The sequence below is a fragment of the Pogona vitticeps genome, chromosome 3 (genome assembly GCF_051106095.1).
Source record: "Pogona vitticeps strain Pit_001003342236 chromosome 3, PviZW2.1, whole genome shotgun sequence".
Classification (NCBI taxonomy): Eukaryota; Metazoa; Chordata; class Lepidosauria; order Squamata; family Agamidae; genus Pogona; species Pogona vitticeps.
Window position 1 is genome coordinate 261,937,645 of NC_135785.1, and position 21,112 is coordinate 261,958,756.

The window sequence follows — 21,112 nt, forward strand, 5'->3', positions numbered from 1 at the left end:
GCAGGGGTGGTGGTGGGGAGGATCATAATGGTAGCACGCAAGAAATTGCTTTTAAATAGTGATGCTGCACATTGATTCCCATGCCGGAGGGACTTAGAAGTGAAGGGTTGTTTTAAAAAAAAAGCAAAACAATTATATGCGTTTTGCATGCCTTCAAGGAAGAACAGTTTGATAGCAAACATAAAAGGCCTTCTAAGGTAAGTGTGATGTTTCTTAGCCGTTCCACGCACGCCACATTCAGTGAGTCTCCATGGCTGAGCGGAGATTCGAATCCTGGTCTCCTGAGTCCTAGTCCATCACTCTACCCTCTAGAGTGGTAACGTACTGTTCACTCTACTCCAAACCCTGTCAATCAAATGACATGGGGAAAAATATCAGACCTTCTAAATGTGTAGTGCCTTACTCGTCTAGTAAATGTCCAAACAGGTAAGATCAGCACCCAAGAGTTTGTTTGGACGGCCTTGATTCCAAGGTGGAATCAAGGGGGACACCTGCCTTGGACGCTTCCCACATGAGAAGTGAGACAGGTGTTAAGAGCAAAGGTAAATGCCGTCCTTTTTAGGCCTGCTTTCAACTGATGGGGATGAATAAGAGTGTGGCCACATGGCAAAAGAGACTGAAATCTGAACTGCTTCTGGAGCTGCCCGGTGAGATTTATTGCCCGGCAACCCCAGGACGGACGGATCCTGCGCCCAAGGTGGTGGACCTTTCTGGTCCAGCTGCAGGACGTCTACTTTTGAGGATGGGTTAGGATGATTCCCCGACAGACGTAACAGCCACTTTAAGGGAGATCGCTCCCTGAAAAGCAATTCTTTCTGGCGAGATCGGATAGGTGCCTCTGCAAGCCACCTGATGGCACTCTAAATGTTATTATGGGATGCTGTATTCAATTTTTGTTTTCTAACTCATCTGAGGTCATGTCTATTTAAGTGTTTATAAACGGCAGCTTTTCATATTTTTACTTGTTCAAAAATTATATTCCGTTGTGTTTTCTAAATTGGACTTGTATCATTTAAATGAGTGTTAGATGCTGTTATTGTTGTTGTTATTGTTGTTATTGTTGTTATTGTTGTTATTGTTGTTACAGAGGGCACCAGATCGAGGGCAAGCCCCCACCTCCATCAAACAGTTCCCCCTCTCCTGCCCTCCGTTATCTGGACCCCTATAATTATTGGCAGGAAATGTGTTTTTCCTGTACATAATACAACCTTACAACAGGCTCATAAAACTAAGAGAAGGCAGTCCCCCTTAAATATACCTCCTTGAAATGCAACACTATTTTAGGATGGATTTGCTTTTGCAAATCCAGCACGCAGGACAAAGCAGAACAAGCACTTCAGTTGTCATCCTGCAGGAATTTTCCTCTACACGTGACTGCCTGTGGCAGGTATTGTTCTAGCGAAGAACAATGCGATGTTTTGAGGTGGTAAATAAGCTGGCTCATAATCAGGAAGTAAATATTCATGCGCCTTCTCTATCCCTCTGAGTAATGAACAGAATTATAAGCAGAGAAATATATTTTCTTTTCCAGCTGCAAATGGACATGCGCGGTTGATCCCAAAGATGCTTTTGCAGCCAAGGGCCAAAGGACCCCCCCCTCCTGAACATGCACATGAGTATGAATACAACACCCATCATCCCCAACCCATGGATGTCGCTCAGAGGATGATGCCTATCACAGCGTACTATGTCTAAGTTCATCGTGCGCGGCAAAGACCGGCCGAGATAGAGTCGCAGCGTTGGCACGCCGTTGGATGGTGCGAAACAGCAACACACCCTGCGGGACCATGTTCACACATCTTGGCAAAGTGACTTGACTGCCGGGGAGAAGTGGAAGACACGTCGTAGGATTGCTATAAGAGCAAGACAGCCGCGCACCTGCTCTTCAAAAGTGAGACGGGCTCTCTGCTGAGCTGGCCGAATCATCTTTCACAAGCCCGAGCGACTTGTGAAGGCATACTGTGCTTGTGACGATCATGGCCAGCCGATGCTTGGAAAAACTGCTTTTTTGCACTGGCTGTGAAAGCTGGAGGGGGTGGGGAGAAGAGGCTACAAAGAGCTCTTCTCCAAAAGAGTTCCCTTTCCCAGCTTTACAAACCGTTTCCCACTTCTTGTTGTAGTTACGTGCCCTGAAGTCACCCCTGACTTACGGCAACCGTACCAAGGAGCCCTCTCCTCAAAATCTCACCTGCAGTGCTCAGCTCCTATAAACATAAGCCCGTGGTTTCCTTGAGGGAGTCAGTCCATCTCACGTTCATTCTTCCTCTTCTCCTGCTGCCTTCCACTTTCCCAACCTGATTGTCTTTTCCAGAGAATCCTGCCTTCTCAGGAGGTGCCCAAAGGAGGACAGCCTCGGTTTCAACGTTTTTGCCTCCAGAGCAAGTTCAGGCTTGATTTGATCTAGGACCCCCCACTTGTTTACCTTTTTGGCTGTCGAGGGTATCCAGAAAGCTCTCCTCCAGCACCACATTTCAAACCAACCAACCATTTTCCTGCCAGCTTTTTTTTGACTGTCCAGCTTTCACACCCATACATGGTGATTGGAAATATGTGGATGATCTTGGTCTTGGTCTCCAAGTGAGGGCAGGGAAAGCGTCATTGATTCCCATGAAGCTCAGAAAAGTTCTCATATTAATCTCTGCTCCAGAAAACGCATTAGGGCTTATTTTCAGGGGATGTTTTATTTTTTACCATGTACAACAATCTACATTGATTCAAACACAGTCAATGTCATCTTCTTCTGGTGGCTGCACAAGGGTGGAGGGCTAAGTTTCACTGAACTGGGGCTTATTTTTGGGGTACGGCTTCTATGACGAGCATCCTGAAAAATTCTACAAGGGCTTATTTTCAGGTTAGGTCTTATTTTTGGGGAAACAGGATAGAGGCCAGGTGGGGTATGTTTTTTTCCAATTAAAAAGAAACAATTAAATATTTTTTAAAAAATATTTGAGGCTGAGGGCCCAGAAGTAGGTCCAACCCTCCCAAGACAAATGGATAACCATATGGTGGCTTTCACATCTCTGGAAACGAACCTTCCCTGCGCTACACCACCAGCAAAGGCAATTTAACTACGTTGGGCTGCATGATCACTGCCGATGGAGACAGCAGCCACAAAATTAAAAGACACCTGCTTCTTGGGAGGAAAGCAATGACAAACCTCAGCAGCATCTTAAAAAGCAGAGACATCATCTTGCTGACAAAGGTTCGCATAGTCAAAGCTATGGTTTTTCCAGTAGCAATGTATGGAAGCGAGAGCTGGACCATAAAGAAGGCTGAGCGCCGAAAAAAATGATGCTTTTGAATTGTGGTGCTGGAGGAGGCTCTTGAGAGTCCCCTGGACTGGAAGGAGATCAAACCTATTCGTTTTGAAGGAAATCAACCCCGAGTGCTCACTGGAAGGACAGATCCTGAAGCTGAGGCTCCAATCCTTTGGCCATCTCATGAGAAGAGAAGACTCCCTTGAAAAGACCCTGATGTTGGGAAAGTGTGAAGGCAAGAGGAGAAGGGGACGACAGAGGATGAGCTGGCTGGACAGGGTCACTGAAGTGACCAATATGAATTTGACCCAACTCCGGGAGGCAGTGGAAGACAGGAGGGCTTGGCGTGCTCTCTTCCATGGGGGTCACGAAGAGTCGGACATGACTTAACGACTAAACAACAACATGTTGTCTTCATCTCATTTGATTTGTAAACTGCCCAGAGTGACCACTAGTTAGATGGTCGGTATACAAATCTAATAAATAAGTGAATAACATGTTAAGACCACTGTCTGGATCAACAAAGTACATCCATCAAATCAGAACATGTAGTGGGATTTGAAGAAGGTCAACAAAGTACATCAACACACATCATAGGGCATGTAGTCACGACCAACTGTGACAGTGATGTAGCGGAAGCAGGGCTCACAGGGCTGAAGCCCTGGGACCTTCTAAGTAGCAAGATCTTGGACATCATCCTTCAACCTCACCTTGTGAGTTTAGTTGCAATCTTTTTCGTATCTCGGACGTTCCCCGGAACAATTACAAGCTACCCCTACTGCGATGCAGGTCTTGAATGGCAACGAGGAGCCGTTAACTTTACAAAACACCTGACCCTCGTTGGTCAACAATGTCAAATCCAGTTGCCTGCTATTTCTGGACTCTTCTTAGATGGGATGTGGTTCTTTTGGGGAACCGTCGGCATTCGCCGTTCTGAATTTACCACTGCTCTTTGACAGACACCCTGGATAGATTTGCCAAAATATTTCAGTTACAAAAGGAAGCACAATTCTTTCTCGCTGGTTCACCTGTGGAGAAACACACGACTATTTTGTTCCAACGTCTGATTTTCACAAAGCTCTGCAATTAGCAGCCGATCGCTGGGTAAAATATTTTGTCCAGCTTCTAATGGGGGGGGGGAGAATCGCCCTCTTCAGACTCAAAGCAGTGATTCACCCTTGTTCAGGAGCTCCGCTAACAGCTCCCTTAAAACAAGGCCATCTTCAAAGTCACTTCCCTTCCGGCTCCCGATGGAAAAACGCATATTACTGGGATTCGACATGAAGGCTGAAAAACCCACACATACTGATTCACAAGGAGCACAAGAAGGTTTTTCTGCTTAGGATGCGATCAAAGCCTAATTGACTGCCTACAAAACCTGTTGCCGAGGCACAGAAGGGCAGCAAAGGAGCAGAGGGGTGGATGCGTGCCAATTCTTTTTTTAAAAAAGGCACATGCAATAACAGAATTCAGTTTATTCTCTTAACACCCATTATAGCTCCAGCAATATTGTACTGTTTTAAAGGAATAAATCACACACACATACACACACCATTTCAGGACCCATAGCATCTTCCTTCAGGGGAATCTTCTCAGCGAAAGGCAGCAGCAACCTCTAAAAAGAGGAACATTTGGAGGAACATCTGCCTTTGATTCAAAAGCTTCACGCGGACACTAACTTTGAAAGAAAGAACCGCCTTTAGACCTGCTTTTAGTAGGCCTTTGGTTCCATTTTGGTAACTTGTGTGATTCAGCCCCTAAGCAAAGCTCAAAGGCAGGCCATCTTTGGGTCCATTCCTGTTACCACGGAGACAGGAAAAAGGACCGGCCACGGGGTGGAGGCTACCACGATGGGGCGCCTCCACCAGGCCCATCAGCCCTTTCTACTCATATCTCCCATCCCTAATAGAAGACGACACAACTGGGTTTGTGGTTGTGGGTTTTTTAGCTAGGAAGGCTCTAGACCAGGGCTTCCTCCGGTTGATACACGCTTTACACGGATGGTGGGGAGATGTCCAAACTGGCCCGGACTAGCTTTCCTTGCACTGAGGCCACCCCACTTCACCGGCAGTCCTGCCCACAGCAGCCATTAACCTCACAAGATCCTTCCCATGTTGGAACTGGGACCCCCTGACAAGAAAAATGCCCCCCTCCTATTTTACTAACCCCCATCAATACTACTTTTAGAGTCAAGGCACTCAGTCAAACAAAGCTGTCGACAAATCTCCCCAGCACCCCATCAAAGCTGAAAGACAGCGGCAGCCATTCTCATGGGGCCTGTGGTGAGACAGGTCTGACAGGTTTTTGTACGATTCGAAAGCCTCTAAAACCTATTTGACCCTCGGAAGAAGTCCAGGAAAGCCTAGAGCCAGTAAGACGGCTTTTCAAAATGCGGCCCGTTCCCTGACTCTCTGCTGGGTTTAGTCGTCTCCGGTTACCTTTGAAGGCCGCAGGATGCACAAAAGAGGCAACTCAAGGGCCGTGGGAGAAAAAAGTCCCCGCTGTTACCCAGCGAAATGAAATACGAGCACGCCAGCCAGCACATCGAGGGGAGGTGATGGATATCAACCTTCGAAGCCAAGGCTGTAAAAAGATGTGAGCCTGGAACGGATCCTGACCATTTGGAGCGAAACGGGCATTTGTGAGTTTCACACTGGGCTGCCATAAATGGGTCCTTTTGGTGCTCCTGACGTTTCCTCCCAGCTGATGGTGTAAAGCAGGGGGGTGAAAAAACGGCAACTTAAGGCCAAGATTAGACACAGCAAATGGCAGGTCATAGTCATCCATTCAACTGCCCTGTTCGAGGACAGCCAGCTGGGTTTTAGCTCATGGAGTGCTGGGCTTAGACCAAGGAAAGGTCATTTTGGTGGACTCTGGGGACGAGGGTGCAAATCCTCAACCCCTCGGTGTTCACGATGGGGCATAATAGTCCCAGAAGTGTTTGGAAATGCAAATAAAGGGGGGCAGGGAGGGAGAAAATTGGGTGTACCAGGTCATGGGGGGGAGAGATCCAGATCTCCCTAAAGCAAACTTTAAAAAAAAAATACTGGAGAAGCAAAGCAAATACATAGGAGGCGCAAAAGATCTGGCTGATTATTAAGAAAGGTGCAAATAACCCATTCATGGCTTCAAATTCTTAAGCAAAGAATTTGTCCTCCCGGTCCCGGGGCTCTTCACACACTTCACGCAACTGCACACACCTGTGCCGTTACCCGCAGAAGAAAGGGGACGTTTTGTGCAAAAGATTGTTCTTGTCTGTACAGGAACACCATCGAGAGTGTTAAGGAATTGCTTCCGGTCCTTGTGAGCAAGAAGAATCTCTTGCTGGCTTTAAAACAAGCAAACACTTAACATCCCGAAAGAAGAGCACCACAACAAAATTGTGAAACGAAACCGCAACCCCTACAGAAGAGTCAAATTTACCCTCTGTCGTTCTCATCCACCACAATGCACTTTCCCAGATTTGCAAATGAGGATCCTGTTCCAGGAAAAAGCTTTAAAGGGAGCCTCCGTGGTGCAATAATCCACGATCAGGTGCATGGGCTGCTATTACACAAATCTCTCTCTCTCTCCCCCCTTTTGCATAGGTGATCAATCAACCGCCTAGCTGTGCAAAAGGGGCAGGGGGGAGGCTAGCTGCACTGCATCCTTTTTGATATCTTGAAAAATTAATTGGATCAGGAAATTCCCATTTGGCATGCACTCTTGTGAATTGGGATTAGAAAGAGGAGTCTGGAATCCTCACTCTTAACGACACAAGCCATAGGGGGTTTTGTAGGTGTCCTCTCCTCTCGTCATGTAAAAGCAAATAAACAAAACATAATTCTGCACAGAGGTCACCCTTTCCCCCCCACCTTCTTCTTCTGTTCCGACCCGGAGTTAAAAGAAACGATAAGAGATCATCATCATTTTCACCGTGTAGTAAACGTTTCGCAATGACTTCATTTTAAAAAAATCTGTTAAAGGTAGGTAGACATCTGGTGCCTTCCACATTGTTGTCATCATCCTCCTCCTCCTTTTGGTTGGTACCTCCCATATTCCCTAATTATTGTCTTTATTGGTTAGAAATGATGGAAGTTGCAAGCCAAAAGGACTGCAGGGCCCAATGGTTGACAACCTCTGCATCAAAGAATTCCAAAATGGCATCATTTTCTATTTATTTATTTATTTATTTATTTATTTATTTATTTATTTATTTATTTATTTATTTATTTATTTATTTATTTATTTATTTATGCCCCGCCCCTCTAGACCATCATCCCCTTTTCGGCATATAGTAAGTACACAATACAGTATAACAATTATTTTGTAATCATGACATAAGAACTCTACCGTTCTGTTGGGATCCATGCTAACAGAACTGTAAAGGTTTTTTAATCGGTTCTTACATATAAATAGAGATGGGCACAAACCGGTTCATCTGAGATCGCCCTTGTTCATCAACATGGCAGCACAAGGCGCTGCTGCTCTCCTCCCCTGCCTCCTCAGCCAATCAGCTACTCCCCAGGCCCGTCTTGCTTGTTTTTTCCCACCTCCTCGGCTAATCTCCCAATCACAGGCAAGAGCACAGATTTCTCTGCCCCGCCCTTTCGTCTGAGTGGGCGATCAGCCAAGGGGGCGGGGCAGAGAAGCTTGAGCTGCTGCCGGGGATTGGCAGATCAGTTGAGGAGGTGCAGGAAGCTAGGATGATGGGCCTGGCAAGTGGATGATTGAGCCAGAGGAGGCAGCGGGAGGGGAGCAACAGCATCTGTGCTGCCGCCTTTACAACCTGGGACAAATTGGGACAAACCAGTTTGTGCCCCATCTCTATATATCAACCAGATTGTAGTACAGTCATGCCCCACTTAACAATTACCTCGCACAACGATGAATCTGCTTCACAACAATGTTTCTGTGATCGCAAAACAATTTTTAATGGTTTTTTTTTTCGCTTTGTGATGATCGGTTTCCTGCTTCGGGAACCAATTCTTCGCATTACGACGATCAAAACAGCTGATCGTCAGGTTTTCAAAATGGCCACCGGCTGCTCAAAATGCCCCCCGCTGTTTTCTAGGACGGATTCCTCGCTTTACAGGCACCGAAAATGGCCGCCGTATGGAGGATCTTCGCTGGACGAGCAGGTATTCAGCCCATTGGAACGCATTGAACAGTTTTCAATGCATTTCAATGGGCTTTTTTATTTCGCTTGACGACGTTTTCGCTCTACAGCGATTTCGCTGGAACGAATTAAGGTCGTCAAGTGAGGCACCACTGTACTCAGGAACAGCTCTGAAAATAGGGTGGATTTGATTGAAACCATAGGTTACATTTTAAAAATCAGATTTATTTTGATGATTAAAAACCTGATTTTTAAAATTCGAATTGTGATTTAAATTCATTTGATTTTTTAAAAAAAATAATTGATTTTTATCCACCCCGTCGGCAAAGAATGCTATATTTCTCCACCCCAGTTCACACAAGGAACAAGAGTGGTCCTATTTGATCGGCCAAGCATTCCGCATTTTGTACCATCAACTCCAAAAAGATCTTGGCTTCTCACGTTTCAAGACTGCGCGGTCACAGCCGGGAACATTTCAAAATGGTGGCCAAGCCACCCCAAAGGTCCTGGCCACTCACCTTGGTGGTGTCATCATGTGACCGCTGGTACCGTTTCCAGCGGCAACCGTAAATCCCCGTCAGACATGATAAACACAACTGTGGCTCGTAGTATTGGAGGGGTTGGTGCTTCACCATGCTCTTCCGGGCGCCTCACCAGCCAGCTAAGAGAAACCCATCAGGCCTCCAGAAGAGCACCCTAGAAAGGAAACGAGCAAATTGAGACAGTGAACGGATGTGGCAGGTTTCAGAAAAACATCCACTCAAGGGAGGATAGTAACGACCAAGACATTTTTTTTGCAATGGTATGCCGTTAACAAGGGACAAGGCGCTCTTTGTCGGTTGGACACTGACACCCTGACATGTGGACTCTTAAATATAAATTAACTCAAACCCACTTGCTTGATTCCCACGTTTTCGTGATACCGTCTCTCACACCATGGCAAAAGGCCACTCGACGATGGAGGCCATTTTGAAATGGCAGCCGCCAACCTCCTGTCACCAATGGCCACCAAAGGTCCATGGAGGCCATCTTGGAGAAGGAGCTCACAGGCTGGCATCTTGCTGAAGGTTCTCCTTAGACAGGGAGCCCCCCTGATTGTCCAGACGTTAGCAGTGGTGGGCAAACCGTGGAACATATGGAGATGTTACACAGAGGATATTTTTGAAGGCTGTGTGTGGAGCCTCCTTCCAGCTAAGCTGGCCCATTCCTGCTATTTTTCTACGCAGCTCAGCTATCCCCCAAATCCAAAATCCAGTCCATTATTTCACCCTACTGTTGTCTGCTCTGACCACGAACCACTCTCATGCAAAGATCATGACCATTTCCTGCTATCTTAAAAAAGCAAAACAAGACAAAATTAAGTGATGCTAAGAACTCAGCAGAGAACATCTGCCTGCACAGGCACATCATGGTCTGTCTTCTTAATACCCTATCTAAGAGAATCTCTCTCTTTTTGTACTGAGATCTGAGATCCACCAATGAAGGAAGCTGTTTAGTTCAATACTTATACTCCACTTCTCTGCTAAAAGAAATCCAAAGTGGCTTACACTTTGGGAAGGCCATGCTCCTGTGAGAGAGGGGTTGAATAGCTGAAGAAAAGGAGGTGAGGAGTGTACACCGGCTGATGAATGGGGGATCCAGCCAAGAAGGGCGGGAGAAGGAAACGACAGGTTGTTGTTGTTTAGTCGTTATGTCGTGTCCGACTCTTCGTGACCCCATGGACCAGAGCACGCCAGGCCCTCCCGTCTTCCACTGCCTCCCGGAGTTTGGTACCAAATTCATGTTGGTCGCTTCGATGACCCTGTCCATCCATCTCGTCCTCTGTCGTCCCCTTCTCCTCTTCTTGCCCTCACAGTTTCCCAACATCAGGGTCTACCTGTAATTGTAGTTCTTTGAGTTGACCTAACTGAAGGGAGAGCATTGGTGCCAAAGTACATCTACCGGGGGGGGGGGGGGAAGGGGTCTATGCTAATCTATTTTCCTTTGCTGCCGCAGAAGCTCTAGAATATTCCGACAAGGCTCCGCGTAGGCACGGATTACCCATAGTGTGATTCGCAAAGGCCACGAAAAACAGCCACGCAGCACGAGGGGTGCCACATGTACGAACCAGCATGAACCTCAGTTCAGAGGTTCATGCCCATCTCTAGTAGCCCACTTCAGCTCAGAGGTGGGAGGTCATGCATTAAAAGAAAATGTGCAGTAGGTACTCTGAAGAACAGATGAAAAATAACACTTTTCTGGGTGTGATAAGGAACACCAAGGACTTGAGAAGAAAGGGTTAGCTGTTCTTCTAGGAAGCAAAGAGTATTTGATAAGACATGTGTCAAGTCTATTAAAGTCCTTTTGGGATCTGACGCCGCCATTTTGTCTGTGTATCACAAGCAAGAAACTGCAAAGATTACTTTCTTGGACTACAGCTCCCAGAATCCCCCAGCGGTCACGCTGCCTCCAGGATTCTGGAAACGGCACTTTAAAACCATAATATTTCTTTGCAGCCTCGGCTCCAAAGAAGGCATTTCTCCCTAAGCCTGTGTTCGGGAATGCATGTAGCAGAGACCTCTGGAAAGAACATGGAGAACGCCTTGCACGGGACTACAACACCCAGAATTCCCAAACAGCACCACCAGGAGGTGATTCCATAAACCAATGGCACGCTCTCTGAAAAAGGGGACATCTCTCCGTCACAAAGACGTACCGTGATTAACTGCAGAGCTGCATCTGTGCAAAACCCCAGAGCCATCAAACAGCGAATTATATTATTAGAATGAGTACGAGGGTAATGCTTTGAAATGCAAAAGCCCTTCGTACGTATTAGTATTCTGTTGCAGTCTTTATGGCAGCCCATCTAAGGGAGGGAGAAACGCTGTTGGGTTTGCCTGTTTCATGTCCCCTTCTACCTGGGGGCTGGCTAGATAGCTCAGTGAGTCAACTGTCCAAACATTCGGAGTTCGATTCCCCATTGTGCCTTCTGGGAGAAGAGCCAGCCTGGGTGACCTTGGGCCAGCTGCACAGTCCCAAAATGCCCTCAGAGGAAGAGGACGGCCAACCACCTCTGAGTCCTCTCTACTGGGAAAACTCTGAAAAGGATTGCCATAAGTCAGAATTGATTTGAACGCACAAGATTTTTGTAATCGACCTGGGGGCGGGGAGAGAGCAGGAGGCAGCATTCACGTTTTGGACAGGTAGATTCACATCCCCCCCCAGCGGCAAATGCCAGCGTGTGGCTTAGCAACCTCCCGAGAGGACCCTTTTGCATCCTCTAAATGTACAAACCAACAAAAGCACAGGAAACATCTTCACGTCTCAAACAGCCAGGAAAAGACCGGAGAATTCAAAGGGGAGGGCGTATGTTCTCTCAAGCTTCCCTCCTCTGCTCTCCATCATCCAGCAGACCCCGACCCACCTCCTACGGAAAACCATGGCTTGTCTCTCACCCAACGTACGGCAAAGGGAACCCGCCACTTTTAACCCAGTAGCATCGCACCTTAGTGTGGAAAGCAGGCCACACACCTTCACAGCGGCCAGCCTGCTCAGGCAAAAACAGGAGTGGAGCAAACTCAGAGGGCACTCGAGAGGCTAACCTGGAGAAGAAGGAAAACTTTGAACACCTCAGAGAAAAGGATTGGTGTAAAAAAAAAAAGGAAGAATAAAGAAAATAAACCAAGAGGAATGAGCAGTCTAAGAGCAGAAGTGGAGAAGAGAACTTCTCTGACACCCTCCCTGGCTCTAACCACTAGGCACAAACAAGATCTCACCCGGAAATACTGCATCATGTCAGGACTTCAAAGCTCAGCCACCCCGAAGCAACCCAAAGCAGGCTGATCAAATCTTTCCACTCCATGCTTACCACTCCACACACACACACATACACAAACCCCGGATCATGTGTTTTTCCCCCCAAAGCGAGGGGCTCAAACTTCCTTTTCGTTTGCAGCTGCTTCGCCTTCTAAGACTGGCCTCTTAACTCCCGCAGCATCTGCAGCTCAGCCCCAGGAGAACGCAGTTTATGAATGATTCAAGCCACCCTTGGTGGAGCATTACACGTACAGAAATAAAACAGGCAGCGAGACAAGGGAAAATGAATTATTCACATTTTTTGCAATGTGCACCGGTTTTAAAAAAAACCAACAACACGTACCAGAATTAAATATTTTTTAAAAGGAGCAAGGAGGAGAAAGAACATCGCTCGTCAGATCATCTGAGCTTCATCTCTCAAGAGAGCCCAACGTTATTTTGCTGAATGATACTGTAAACACATGTAAAAGCACACGTGTCTGAAAGAAGGAAGAGATGAACTCCTCTGAAGTACTGTACATTTCATGATTTTCTGCACGAGCATCTAGAATGGTTGTTTCAAGAGTCTTTTTCTCACGAGGCACTCCAGTTGGGGGAATCTCTTCTGCAGGAAGCTTGTCTACCCCCTTTTACCGTTTACCTCCCATTCCTGGTTAAAATTATGCCATATCCATGCGCTTTTTTTAAATCAGCTGAGGGGTTTTACACCAAACCGAAAATCTCACTTTTAGCTGCTGCACTTCCTTCCTGATTCATGATTGTTATTCATGTCTTTTCAGCTGCTGTGGGAGCTGATTTTCAAGGGAAAAGCAAGGTGTAAAGATTTGCGACAGCACGTTCTTCCAAAATGCCCATTAGGTCTAGCAAAGGCCCCTGAAAAGGCCTATGTATATGTATGCATGCATGGATGATTGTATGCATGTATCCATGCATTATTGCAAGTATGCATACATGCATGCATGACACTTCTAGACTGTTCATGTGGCCCAATGGTCACTATGAGCCGTGTACAATACACCAACAATATACCAACATCACACACTGGATAAAAACGCAACATGCAATATATTCTACAGACTAAAATTAAAGCTAAGAATTTTGGGAAGGAGAAGGTAACCACAGGCAACCACCTTAAGAGTTTTAAACGGGGATTCTTTCTTACTTTCTTCGAACGATGCACAATTTAACATAATGAATGCATATGAAATACAGGTAAAATGAAAAACAAAGTAAAATATTAAAATGATTAGACTGTTTTTGACCAAAAAGTGGGATCATTTAATAGCATTATCTCAACCATTTGCTAGATATTATTTTGTCAATGTGATGGGGACATAAATTGCATATGCATTGGTGGAATTTCTCCACAGCCACAGAGAATGAGTCCTACATTCAAGTCACTCCATTTTACTTGAAAATGAGACACGTTTTCCTGATTCAAAATTAATTTTGGGCAATGCCTCCAACTGAACTTATAAAACATACAGGACAATCTTTTGAATCTTACAGAACTCTGCACCAGAGCAGAACTTGAAAACTTGACTTTTTACCTTGCAATGTCCCCCAAATTGTATTATGGATCCCTGGTCCATAGACCTCTTGGTTGTGATTCCTTTTTATATTACTGATTTCAGCCCGTCCTTCCCCTGTGGAAGTCCTCTGTTCTCAAGAACTGAGCCATCCCCCATCTGCAAATCACCACCACAAAGCACTGTCATTTGAATCACAATCAGCATAACCAAAAGGAGGGTGTCAGTTCAAGCTAGAATGTTCTGGCCACATTTCCATAGAATGGGTTCATTTTTGCACCCAGGCAGAAATCTCACAACCTACTTCTAAACAAGCAAGGTTCTACTATTATCAAAAGGTCAATGCTAAAGACAAATTCCAAAAACCTCCCCTTTCCTGGGTTCCACTATCGCAGCTCTCTGGCAAAGAAATGTTTATAGGGCCACTAGGCTAGAAAGCCTGCTGTTCCTCCTGCCAAGTCCTACCACCTGGATACTGTCAATGCTGCCACGTCTGGTCCAAGGCCGAGAAGTGTTCTCACCACCACATCTCTGACAGAGCACTGCTTTAGCCTGAAAGTGAAGAATCAACACACAAGTGAGGAACAACAGAGCCGTGTCCATGGGACGAACCGGTTCCTCCATCTTTAAACTAGAGACAGGCATGACGCTTGGTTCAGAGGTTTATGCGGTTCATCAGCGCAGCACCACAGGTGATACATGTTCCCTTTCCCCACCCCATCCTCCCAAGCCAGCTTCCCCCACTCACCAGCCGGCCAGCGCTGCTTTGCTCCTGCTCTTCACATGATCGTCCAGTCACAACTGAAGTACAGTGGTGCCTCGCATTACGATTGCCCCACATTACGGTGAAATCGCATTACGACAATCTTTTTATGATCACAAAATGATGGTCTGAATGGGGTTTTTTCGCTTTGCGATGATCGGTTCCCTGCTTCGGGAACCAATTCTTCGCAAAACGACGATTTTAGAACAGCTGATCGGCGGTTTCAAAATGGTCGCCGGGTAAATAAAATAGCTCCCCGCTGTTTTCTGGGGTGGATTCTTTGCTGCACAGGCATCGAAAATGGCCACCCTATGGAGGATCTTCGCTGGACTGTGAGTTTCCAGCCCATTGGAACGCATAAAACGGATTTTAATGCGTTTCAATTTTCGCACTACGACATTTTCGTTCTACAGCAATTTTGCTGGAACAAATTAACATCGTAATGCGAGGCACCACTGTACGGACTTCCCTTCTCCGCCTCCTCCAGCAGCTGCCAATTCAGATGGGGAAGCAGGGCAGGGATTCCGGCCATGCAGTCTTTGGAGTGGACAGCTGCTGGAGGAGGCAGAGAAGGGAAGTCCATGCTCCTGCTGCAACTTTATGTTGGGACCCCTTCCAAAGCAAGAAAAAGTTATGCTTTTGCTTTAGAACGGGCCAAGACATCGGGGAGCTGTAGTACAAGGTGTAATTTTTCCACACCCTACGTTAATTAATTAAAAATATTTTTAACCCCACCTTTCTTCTTAAAGGACCCGAGGCAGCTTGGGAGACATCATAATGTCTTTTAGGACCATGCCTGCCAATGATCCTGGCTTTCCAAAGCCGAGATTAAGGAGGTGGGCACGTGTTATGCAACAGAAGCAAGAGCGAGCAAGAAGAGAAAGCTTCCACCCACCCACCCACTCATGATTTACACTGTTGCTGCCAGGGCTTGTAACAAGCCATCTCAGATATGATGATGCTCCATAACTTTATTTGCTCCAAATGGCTCAAGAAAGTCCAGTGCTGGCACATCAGAAAGGCTGGAAGGAGAGGAGGGGAATTGGCTAGAGAACTGGAGGACGCACACGCACGGACCGACCTTTGCCATCTGGAGGAGCAAATGTCACACAAACACCTTCATGCGGAGCCAGTGAGCAACGGTGCCGGCTGAGAATGGGTGAGGATGGTACCCCACCTCAAACACAGAAAGCAACCTTCCCTACCAATCCCCTGACCCTAGGACAGAGGATTGAGAATCAGAGAAGTCTTCTCTGTTGAACGCCGTTCCTGGAGAATTCAGCTGGAACCTTAGCTGGCAAATCTATTTCGGCTGAATATCAAGAAAAACTTCTTCACTGTTCGAGCAGTACGACAATGGAAACAATAGCCTCAGGAGGTGGCGAACGCTCCAATGCTGGAGGCCTTCAAGACAAAACCAGACCACCACCTATTCAATCGGATTCCTGCCTTGAGCAGGGGGTTGGACTCGATGGTCTTAGAGGTCCCTTCAAACTCAAGTTATTCTACATTTCTATCAAAGACCAGGAAACTGAAACCACTCCTTCCACCCCAGAGTTCTCCTCATTGCTTTTATTCACTTCTCTCATTCCACCTTTAGGGCTGTTTTTAGGAGCATTAAAGTTCAGGCATTCAGAGAAGGTCCCGTGGACTGCCAAGAGAACAAATCTATCCGTTCTGAAGGAAATCCACCCTGAGTGCTCACTGGAAGGACAGATCCTGAAGCTGAGGCTCCAATACTTTGGCCATCTCATGAGAAGAGAAGACTCCCCGGAAAAGACCCTGATGTTGAGAAAGTGTGAAGGCAAGAGGAGAAGGGGACGACAGAGGATGAGATGGCTGGACAGGGTCATCAAAGCGACCAACATGACTTTGACCCAACTCCGGGAGGCAGTGGAAGAAAGGAGGGCCTGGCCTGCTCTGGTCCATGGGGTCACGAAGAGTCAGACACGACTTAACGACTGAACAACAACAAAACACCATCAAACTTTTTCCACGTAGAATTATTTCGCATTCTAGGTGCGAGGCACTGATGGGGGTAAAGTATACTTCCATTCAGCTGGCAAGACAAATGGGAACAAGGAACAGAAAAGACAGTCAGTCCCGTTCAGAGCACCCAAGGGTATGTTTCTACTTGCTCGGGAAGCTGTCAAATTACATGTTTTTGTCAGCCTTTCTCTCCCCAGACCTTTTAGTCAGAGACAGAGATCGACTGAGAGGTATAGCCGAGAAGACTGTGTTTAAGTTCTCCCGTCACAGTCTGGACAACCTTAGAGCTAAGAATTATTTTATTTGCTCCCACATTTCTCCCCCAGCCAGGACTCAAGGTCGACAGAAGATGACATACAAAAACAGCTTAAAAGAAGCAAGAGATTGGAAGAGAATTAGTTATTTATTCAGGAGCTTTGTGGCACAGCGGTTAAACTGCAAAACTGCAGTGGAGTCTCTGCTCATGAGTTCGAAAAAGACCCTAAGCAGCTTGCATCATTAGGTAGGTAGGTAGGTAGGTAGGTAGGTAGGTAGGTAGGTAGGTAGGTAGGTAGGTAGGAAGGAAGGAAGGAAGGAAGGAAGGAAGGAAGGAAGGAAGGAAGGAATCTCAGCAAATTAATCTGTACAACAATAAGCAATATAACTCACGGCCAATTAGCCAGATGTGTTTTGCATGACATTTTTGAAAGAAAAAAAAGGAGAAAAACCTCTTCTGAAGGCCTGTTAAAGATCTAGATAATTGGGTAAGAAGCACATTTGCAACTATTATGAACTGATTAGAAGATTACTTCCCATCTGCATCCCGGGGAACAAATCAGGGTTACCAAAATAACTCTTTTTTTCCCTCCCCTCTCCCGAGAAGTGCTTCGCACACTTTCTAAAAACTCCAACACCACTCCAAGCTGCCAATGTTCACACAAGCACCCAATTAACTCCTCCTGAATAAGTTGAAAGCCAGCTAAGATTTTGTAGATTCTGAACAATGAAGGATCATTTTTTAATTGCAGCGAGGTAAGATCACCTGCTTCATTTACCCTGAAATGTCACAATAGCCATTTCAGAGCCAGAATTAATGTCCAGCATTCTCAAGAACAGAGCTAGAATTCCCCCCCTCTCTTTTTTGGACTACAAATCCCAGAATCTCACACCCAAACTGTCCAGACTGTCTAAGAGGAATTCTGGGACCTGTAGTCCAAGAAACTAACTTTTCCACCTTCTGCTCAGGATTCATGTGCCTCCCCACTGCGAGCTACCAGGTCTTGTGTTGGCTCCCAATGGTGATTCTGCCATATTAAAACCTCCTGCAATGCTTTGCAGTGTTGTGAGACACTATGAGAACATTTAAAATGGTGGCCGGATTCATGGAGAAGGAATGCCGTCTTGTTCAGCATTCGTTTTACAATAGAAGGCTCTCTCCAGGAACTTCGGATCAGCTCTAAACCAAAAAGCAGAACTGGGAACAATACAGGGGGACCAGATTCTCCATCCCTAATTCTTAATATACGGCATGTTATAGTCCGATACTTGACATTAGTGGCATAGCTAAACACAGACACACACACCCCAAAAGCTCTGAACATTGTAAAAGGAACATGACTCATTATTGCTATTAGTCGTGACACTGTAGCTGCTACATTAGTTCTGTCATCACATGCACAAGATTTACTGTATTGTGCATTATTATTTGTCATTCACAGCAGACAAAAAAAGAAACAAAAAAGGGGGGAGGAAAAAGGAGAAATGCTTTCTTATTCTCTCTAATGACCAGCTCTGATATTGCAACTTGGAAACAATATCGGTGGATTCTTTTCCCTTTCGGAAGCAAAACACGCTTGGATACACCAAGCACAGAAGGAAGGGCTGATGGTTAAATGAAATGTGAGCAACCCATCCAGAGCTTCAAAATTTTTTAAAAAAGGCTACGGTCATCCTCACCTGTAGCAGTTCATGCAAATGCTCAGATTGCACCCTTTTGCACAAAGAAATTACTGGTTTTTCCGTGTATAAGACACCACCATGTATAAGATGCCCCCCCCCCACTTTTCTAACCCCAAATTAAGAAATCTAAGTGGGACTTAGCAAGTGGAAAGGAAAGCAGGGATCCCTGCTTCCCCCTCCACTTGTGTTTGTTCTCTCCTCAGCTTACTTCTGTATATAAGACGACCCTCAATTTTTAGTCTAAAGATTTTAGACAAAAATATAGTCTTATACAGAGAAAAATACGGTAGTCTCGTAACACCTACACATACAAATCTGCCAATAGCACCAGGAAATTACTTGCTTCTTTTTGTCAGCAAAGGGAAGATTCTGGTGGGCAAAGATAAGATCAGCAAGGATTTTTCACCATCCATCACTATAACCAGTGGCAGCAAAATCCTTCTCACATTAAGACATTCTTCAATCAAGAAAAAAAAGAATTAAACAAAATTAAACTCTTGAGGCCTATTTGGTTTATCTGAGTGGGAAGGAAAATCCTTACAAAGAGATTGTGCTTGTTTTCCCAGGAACGACATACCTTTTTATTCCGGATAATTTTACAAAAGAAGGCTCTGAGAGACAGGGACGAGGATCCATTTCATGGATTTTAATGGTACATTTTAGGTCGTTTTCCCCCCTCAGGTCCTTCCTATTCTGATACCATACTTATGCATGGAACTCAGCCGGGCAGACGCTGACACAGCCTTCAGTTTGGGTTTTATTGTTCTCGTTGCCTTTGTTAGCCAACTTAAAATCATGAAACTTTGCAAAGCTGATCATGTTGGCAAAGTGCATTCAAAAACCTGGCCTTGCAGAGCCCAAGGGGAGTAACATAAAAGCACAGTAAAAGTGTCAGGAGCAGCAGCATATTTTAAAAGCAAAAAAGGGGAAGCTGATTAAAAATCAGCCATTTAAAGGCTACAACCCAACTTATTATTCTATAAAAAAAAAGATCGCTAACAGGAGACCTTCTTCTTCCAAAGAAAGCTTTTGCCCTCCATCATTGATCTTAACTTGCAAGGCTCCACTGTAGCAGGTCGTCCGTTCACACAGCACAACTGGGGTGTGGCTGCCTAAAAACTGGGAGCAACTTGGAGCGGAAGAAGGTTTTACCCAATCGGATGAAAAATTAGAAGCACAGAGTCATGGAAATTGGATGGGGTCTATATAAGGCCATCCAGTCCATCAAATCTCCTGCTTAGTGCAGGAATCCAACTCAAAGGAGATCAGACAGCTAATGGTCCAATTTCATCTTGAAGGCCTCCAGCGTTGGAGCGCTCAACACCTCCGGAGGTCATGGGTTCCATTATCGTACTGATCTAACAGTTAAGAGGTTTTTCCTGATATTCAGGCAAAATCAGGCTTCCTGTAGCTTGAGGAATTATTATGTGTCCTGCGCTCTGGGATGATCGAGAACAGATCCTGCCCCTCCTCTGTGTGACAGCCTTTCAAATATTTGAAAAATGGTCTCCTATCTCCCCTCAGTCTTCTTTTCTCAAAGCTAAACATGCCCCAATTCTTTCGGCCTTTCCTCCTAGGGCTTGGTTTCCAGCCCCCTGATCATCATCCTTGTCACCCTCCTCTGAACTTGTTCCAATTTGTTAGCATCCTCCTTGAAGTGTGTTGTCAAAAACTGGACACAATATTCAAGATGAGGCTTAAGCAGTCCCCAACAGAGGGGAACTAGCCACTTTGGGTCCCTTGTTGAGAGAAATGAGGCATCATCATCATCATCATCATCATCACCATCATCATCACAAAACCAACACCAACAACAACTAGTATCACAGGATCTGGAAACTGTACTTCTGTTAATGCAGCTAAAATCGCATTGGCCTTTTTTGCAGTCACATCACACTGTTGGCTCAAATTCAGTTTTTTATCTACAACTGTTCCGAGATCTTTCTCACTCTTAGTATTACTGAGCAAAGTATCCCCATCTTGTAACTGTGCATTTGTGCTACCCCCTCACTCCTTGGTGTAGAACGTTGCACTTATCCTTGTTCAATTTCATTCTGTTAGATCATATAACTGGGGCATCATCATCATGTCCAGAAGGACTGCGGGATCAGTTGCTGACACAGCAAACCAGCTCTTGGCCCATGCCATAAGCTCAGAACTACCTTCCTTCTCTTTGGTGCCCCTATGCCTAGAAAATCTGTTTTGTGCTCAGCTCCCGGTGGTGAACCCAAAGTTTTTACTAAAACAGCAAAATGAATAAGCCCTGAAACCTGGAAATTTACCTAGCCCTGCCTTAGGCAAAATATTTCACTTTGCCAAGAGATCTTACAGTGTGTACACCAAATCTGAACCCCTGCCGGCTGTTACCATCCCCATCGAACCCAACCCCTGCTTTGTAGTGCTCCCTTGTAAAACATGAACTGGCAGGTTAAATACAATGGGTCAGCGATGGGGAGGGGGGACCCGTAAAGGCTATTTATAAATCGATTTCATCAGTAGCCATTTCCTTAGCCTTTGACAAAGTAAACCTCAAGGGAATGGTCAAATCACTTAGCAAAGGGTCCTGGCATCTTGCAAGTCAAAAGCCTTTTAAGGGATTTGTGGGGGGGGGGGAGGAGTGGTGGATTATCTCATTAGGATTCCGAATCCTTACTGAACTCATAGCCCTTCCTCAGTCTAATACACTCCCCCACAAGAGAGGTGGTTTCAGAAATCTCTATCAAATTCTTTTCATAACAGATGA

The 21,112-nt window shown here is 45.7% G+C and overlaps 1 protein-coding gene across 1 annotated transcript in view; it reads right to left on the minus strand.

The window, feature by feature from the left end:
- The window catches only part of GDPD5 (glycerophosphodiester phosphodiesterase domain containing 5), an 82,908-nt gene extending 73,840 nt beyond the window's left edge, over window positions 1-9,068 (minus strand). The window contains exon 1 of the mRNA XM_078390229.1: window positions 8,874-9,068. Coding sequence (XP_078246355.1) covers window positions 8,874-8,990 — 117 coding nt within the window. The 5' untranslated portion in view covers window positions 8,991-9,068. The remainder of the gene's footprint in view (window positions 1-8,873) is intronic.
- Between the last annotated feature and the right edge of the window lie 12,044 nt (window positions 9,069-21,112).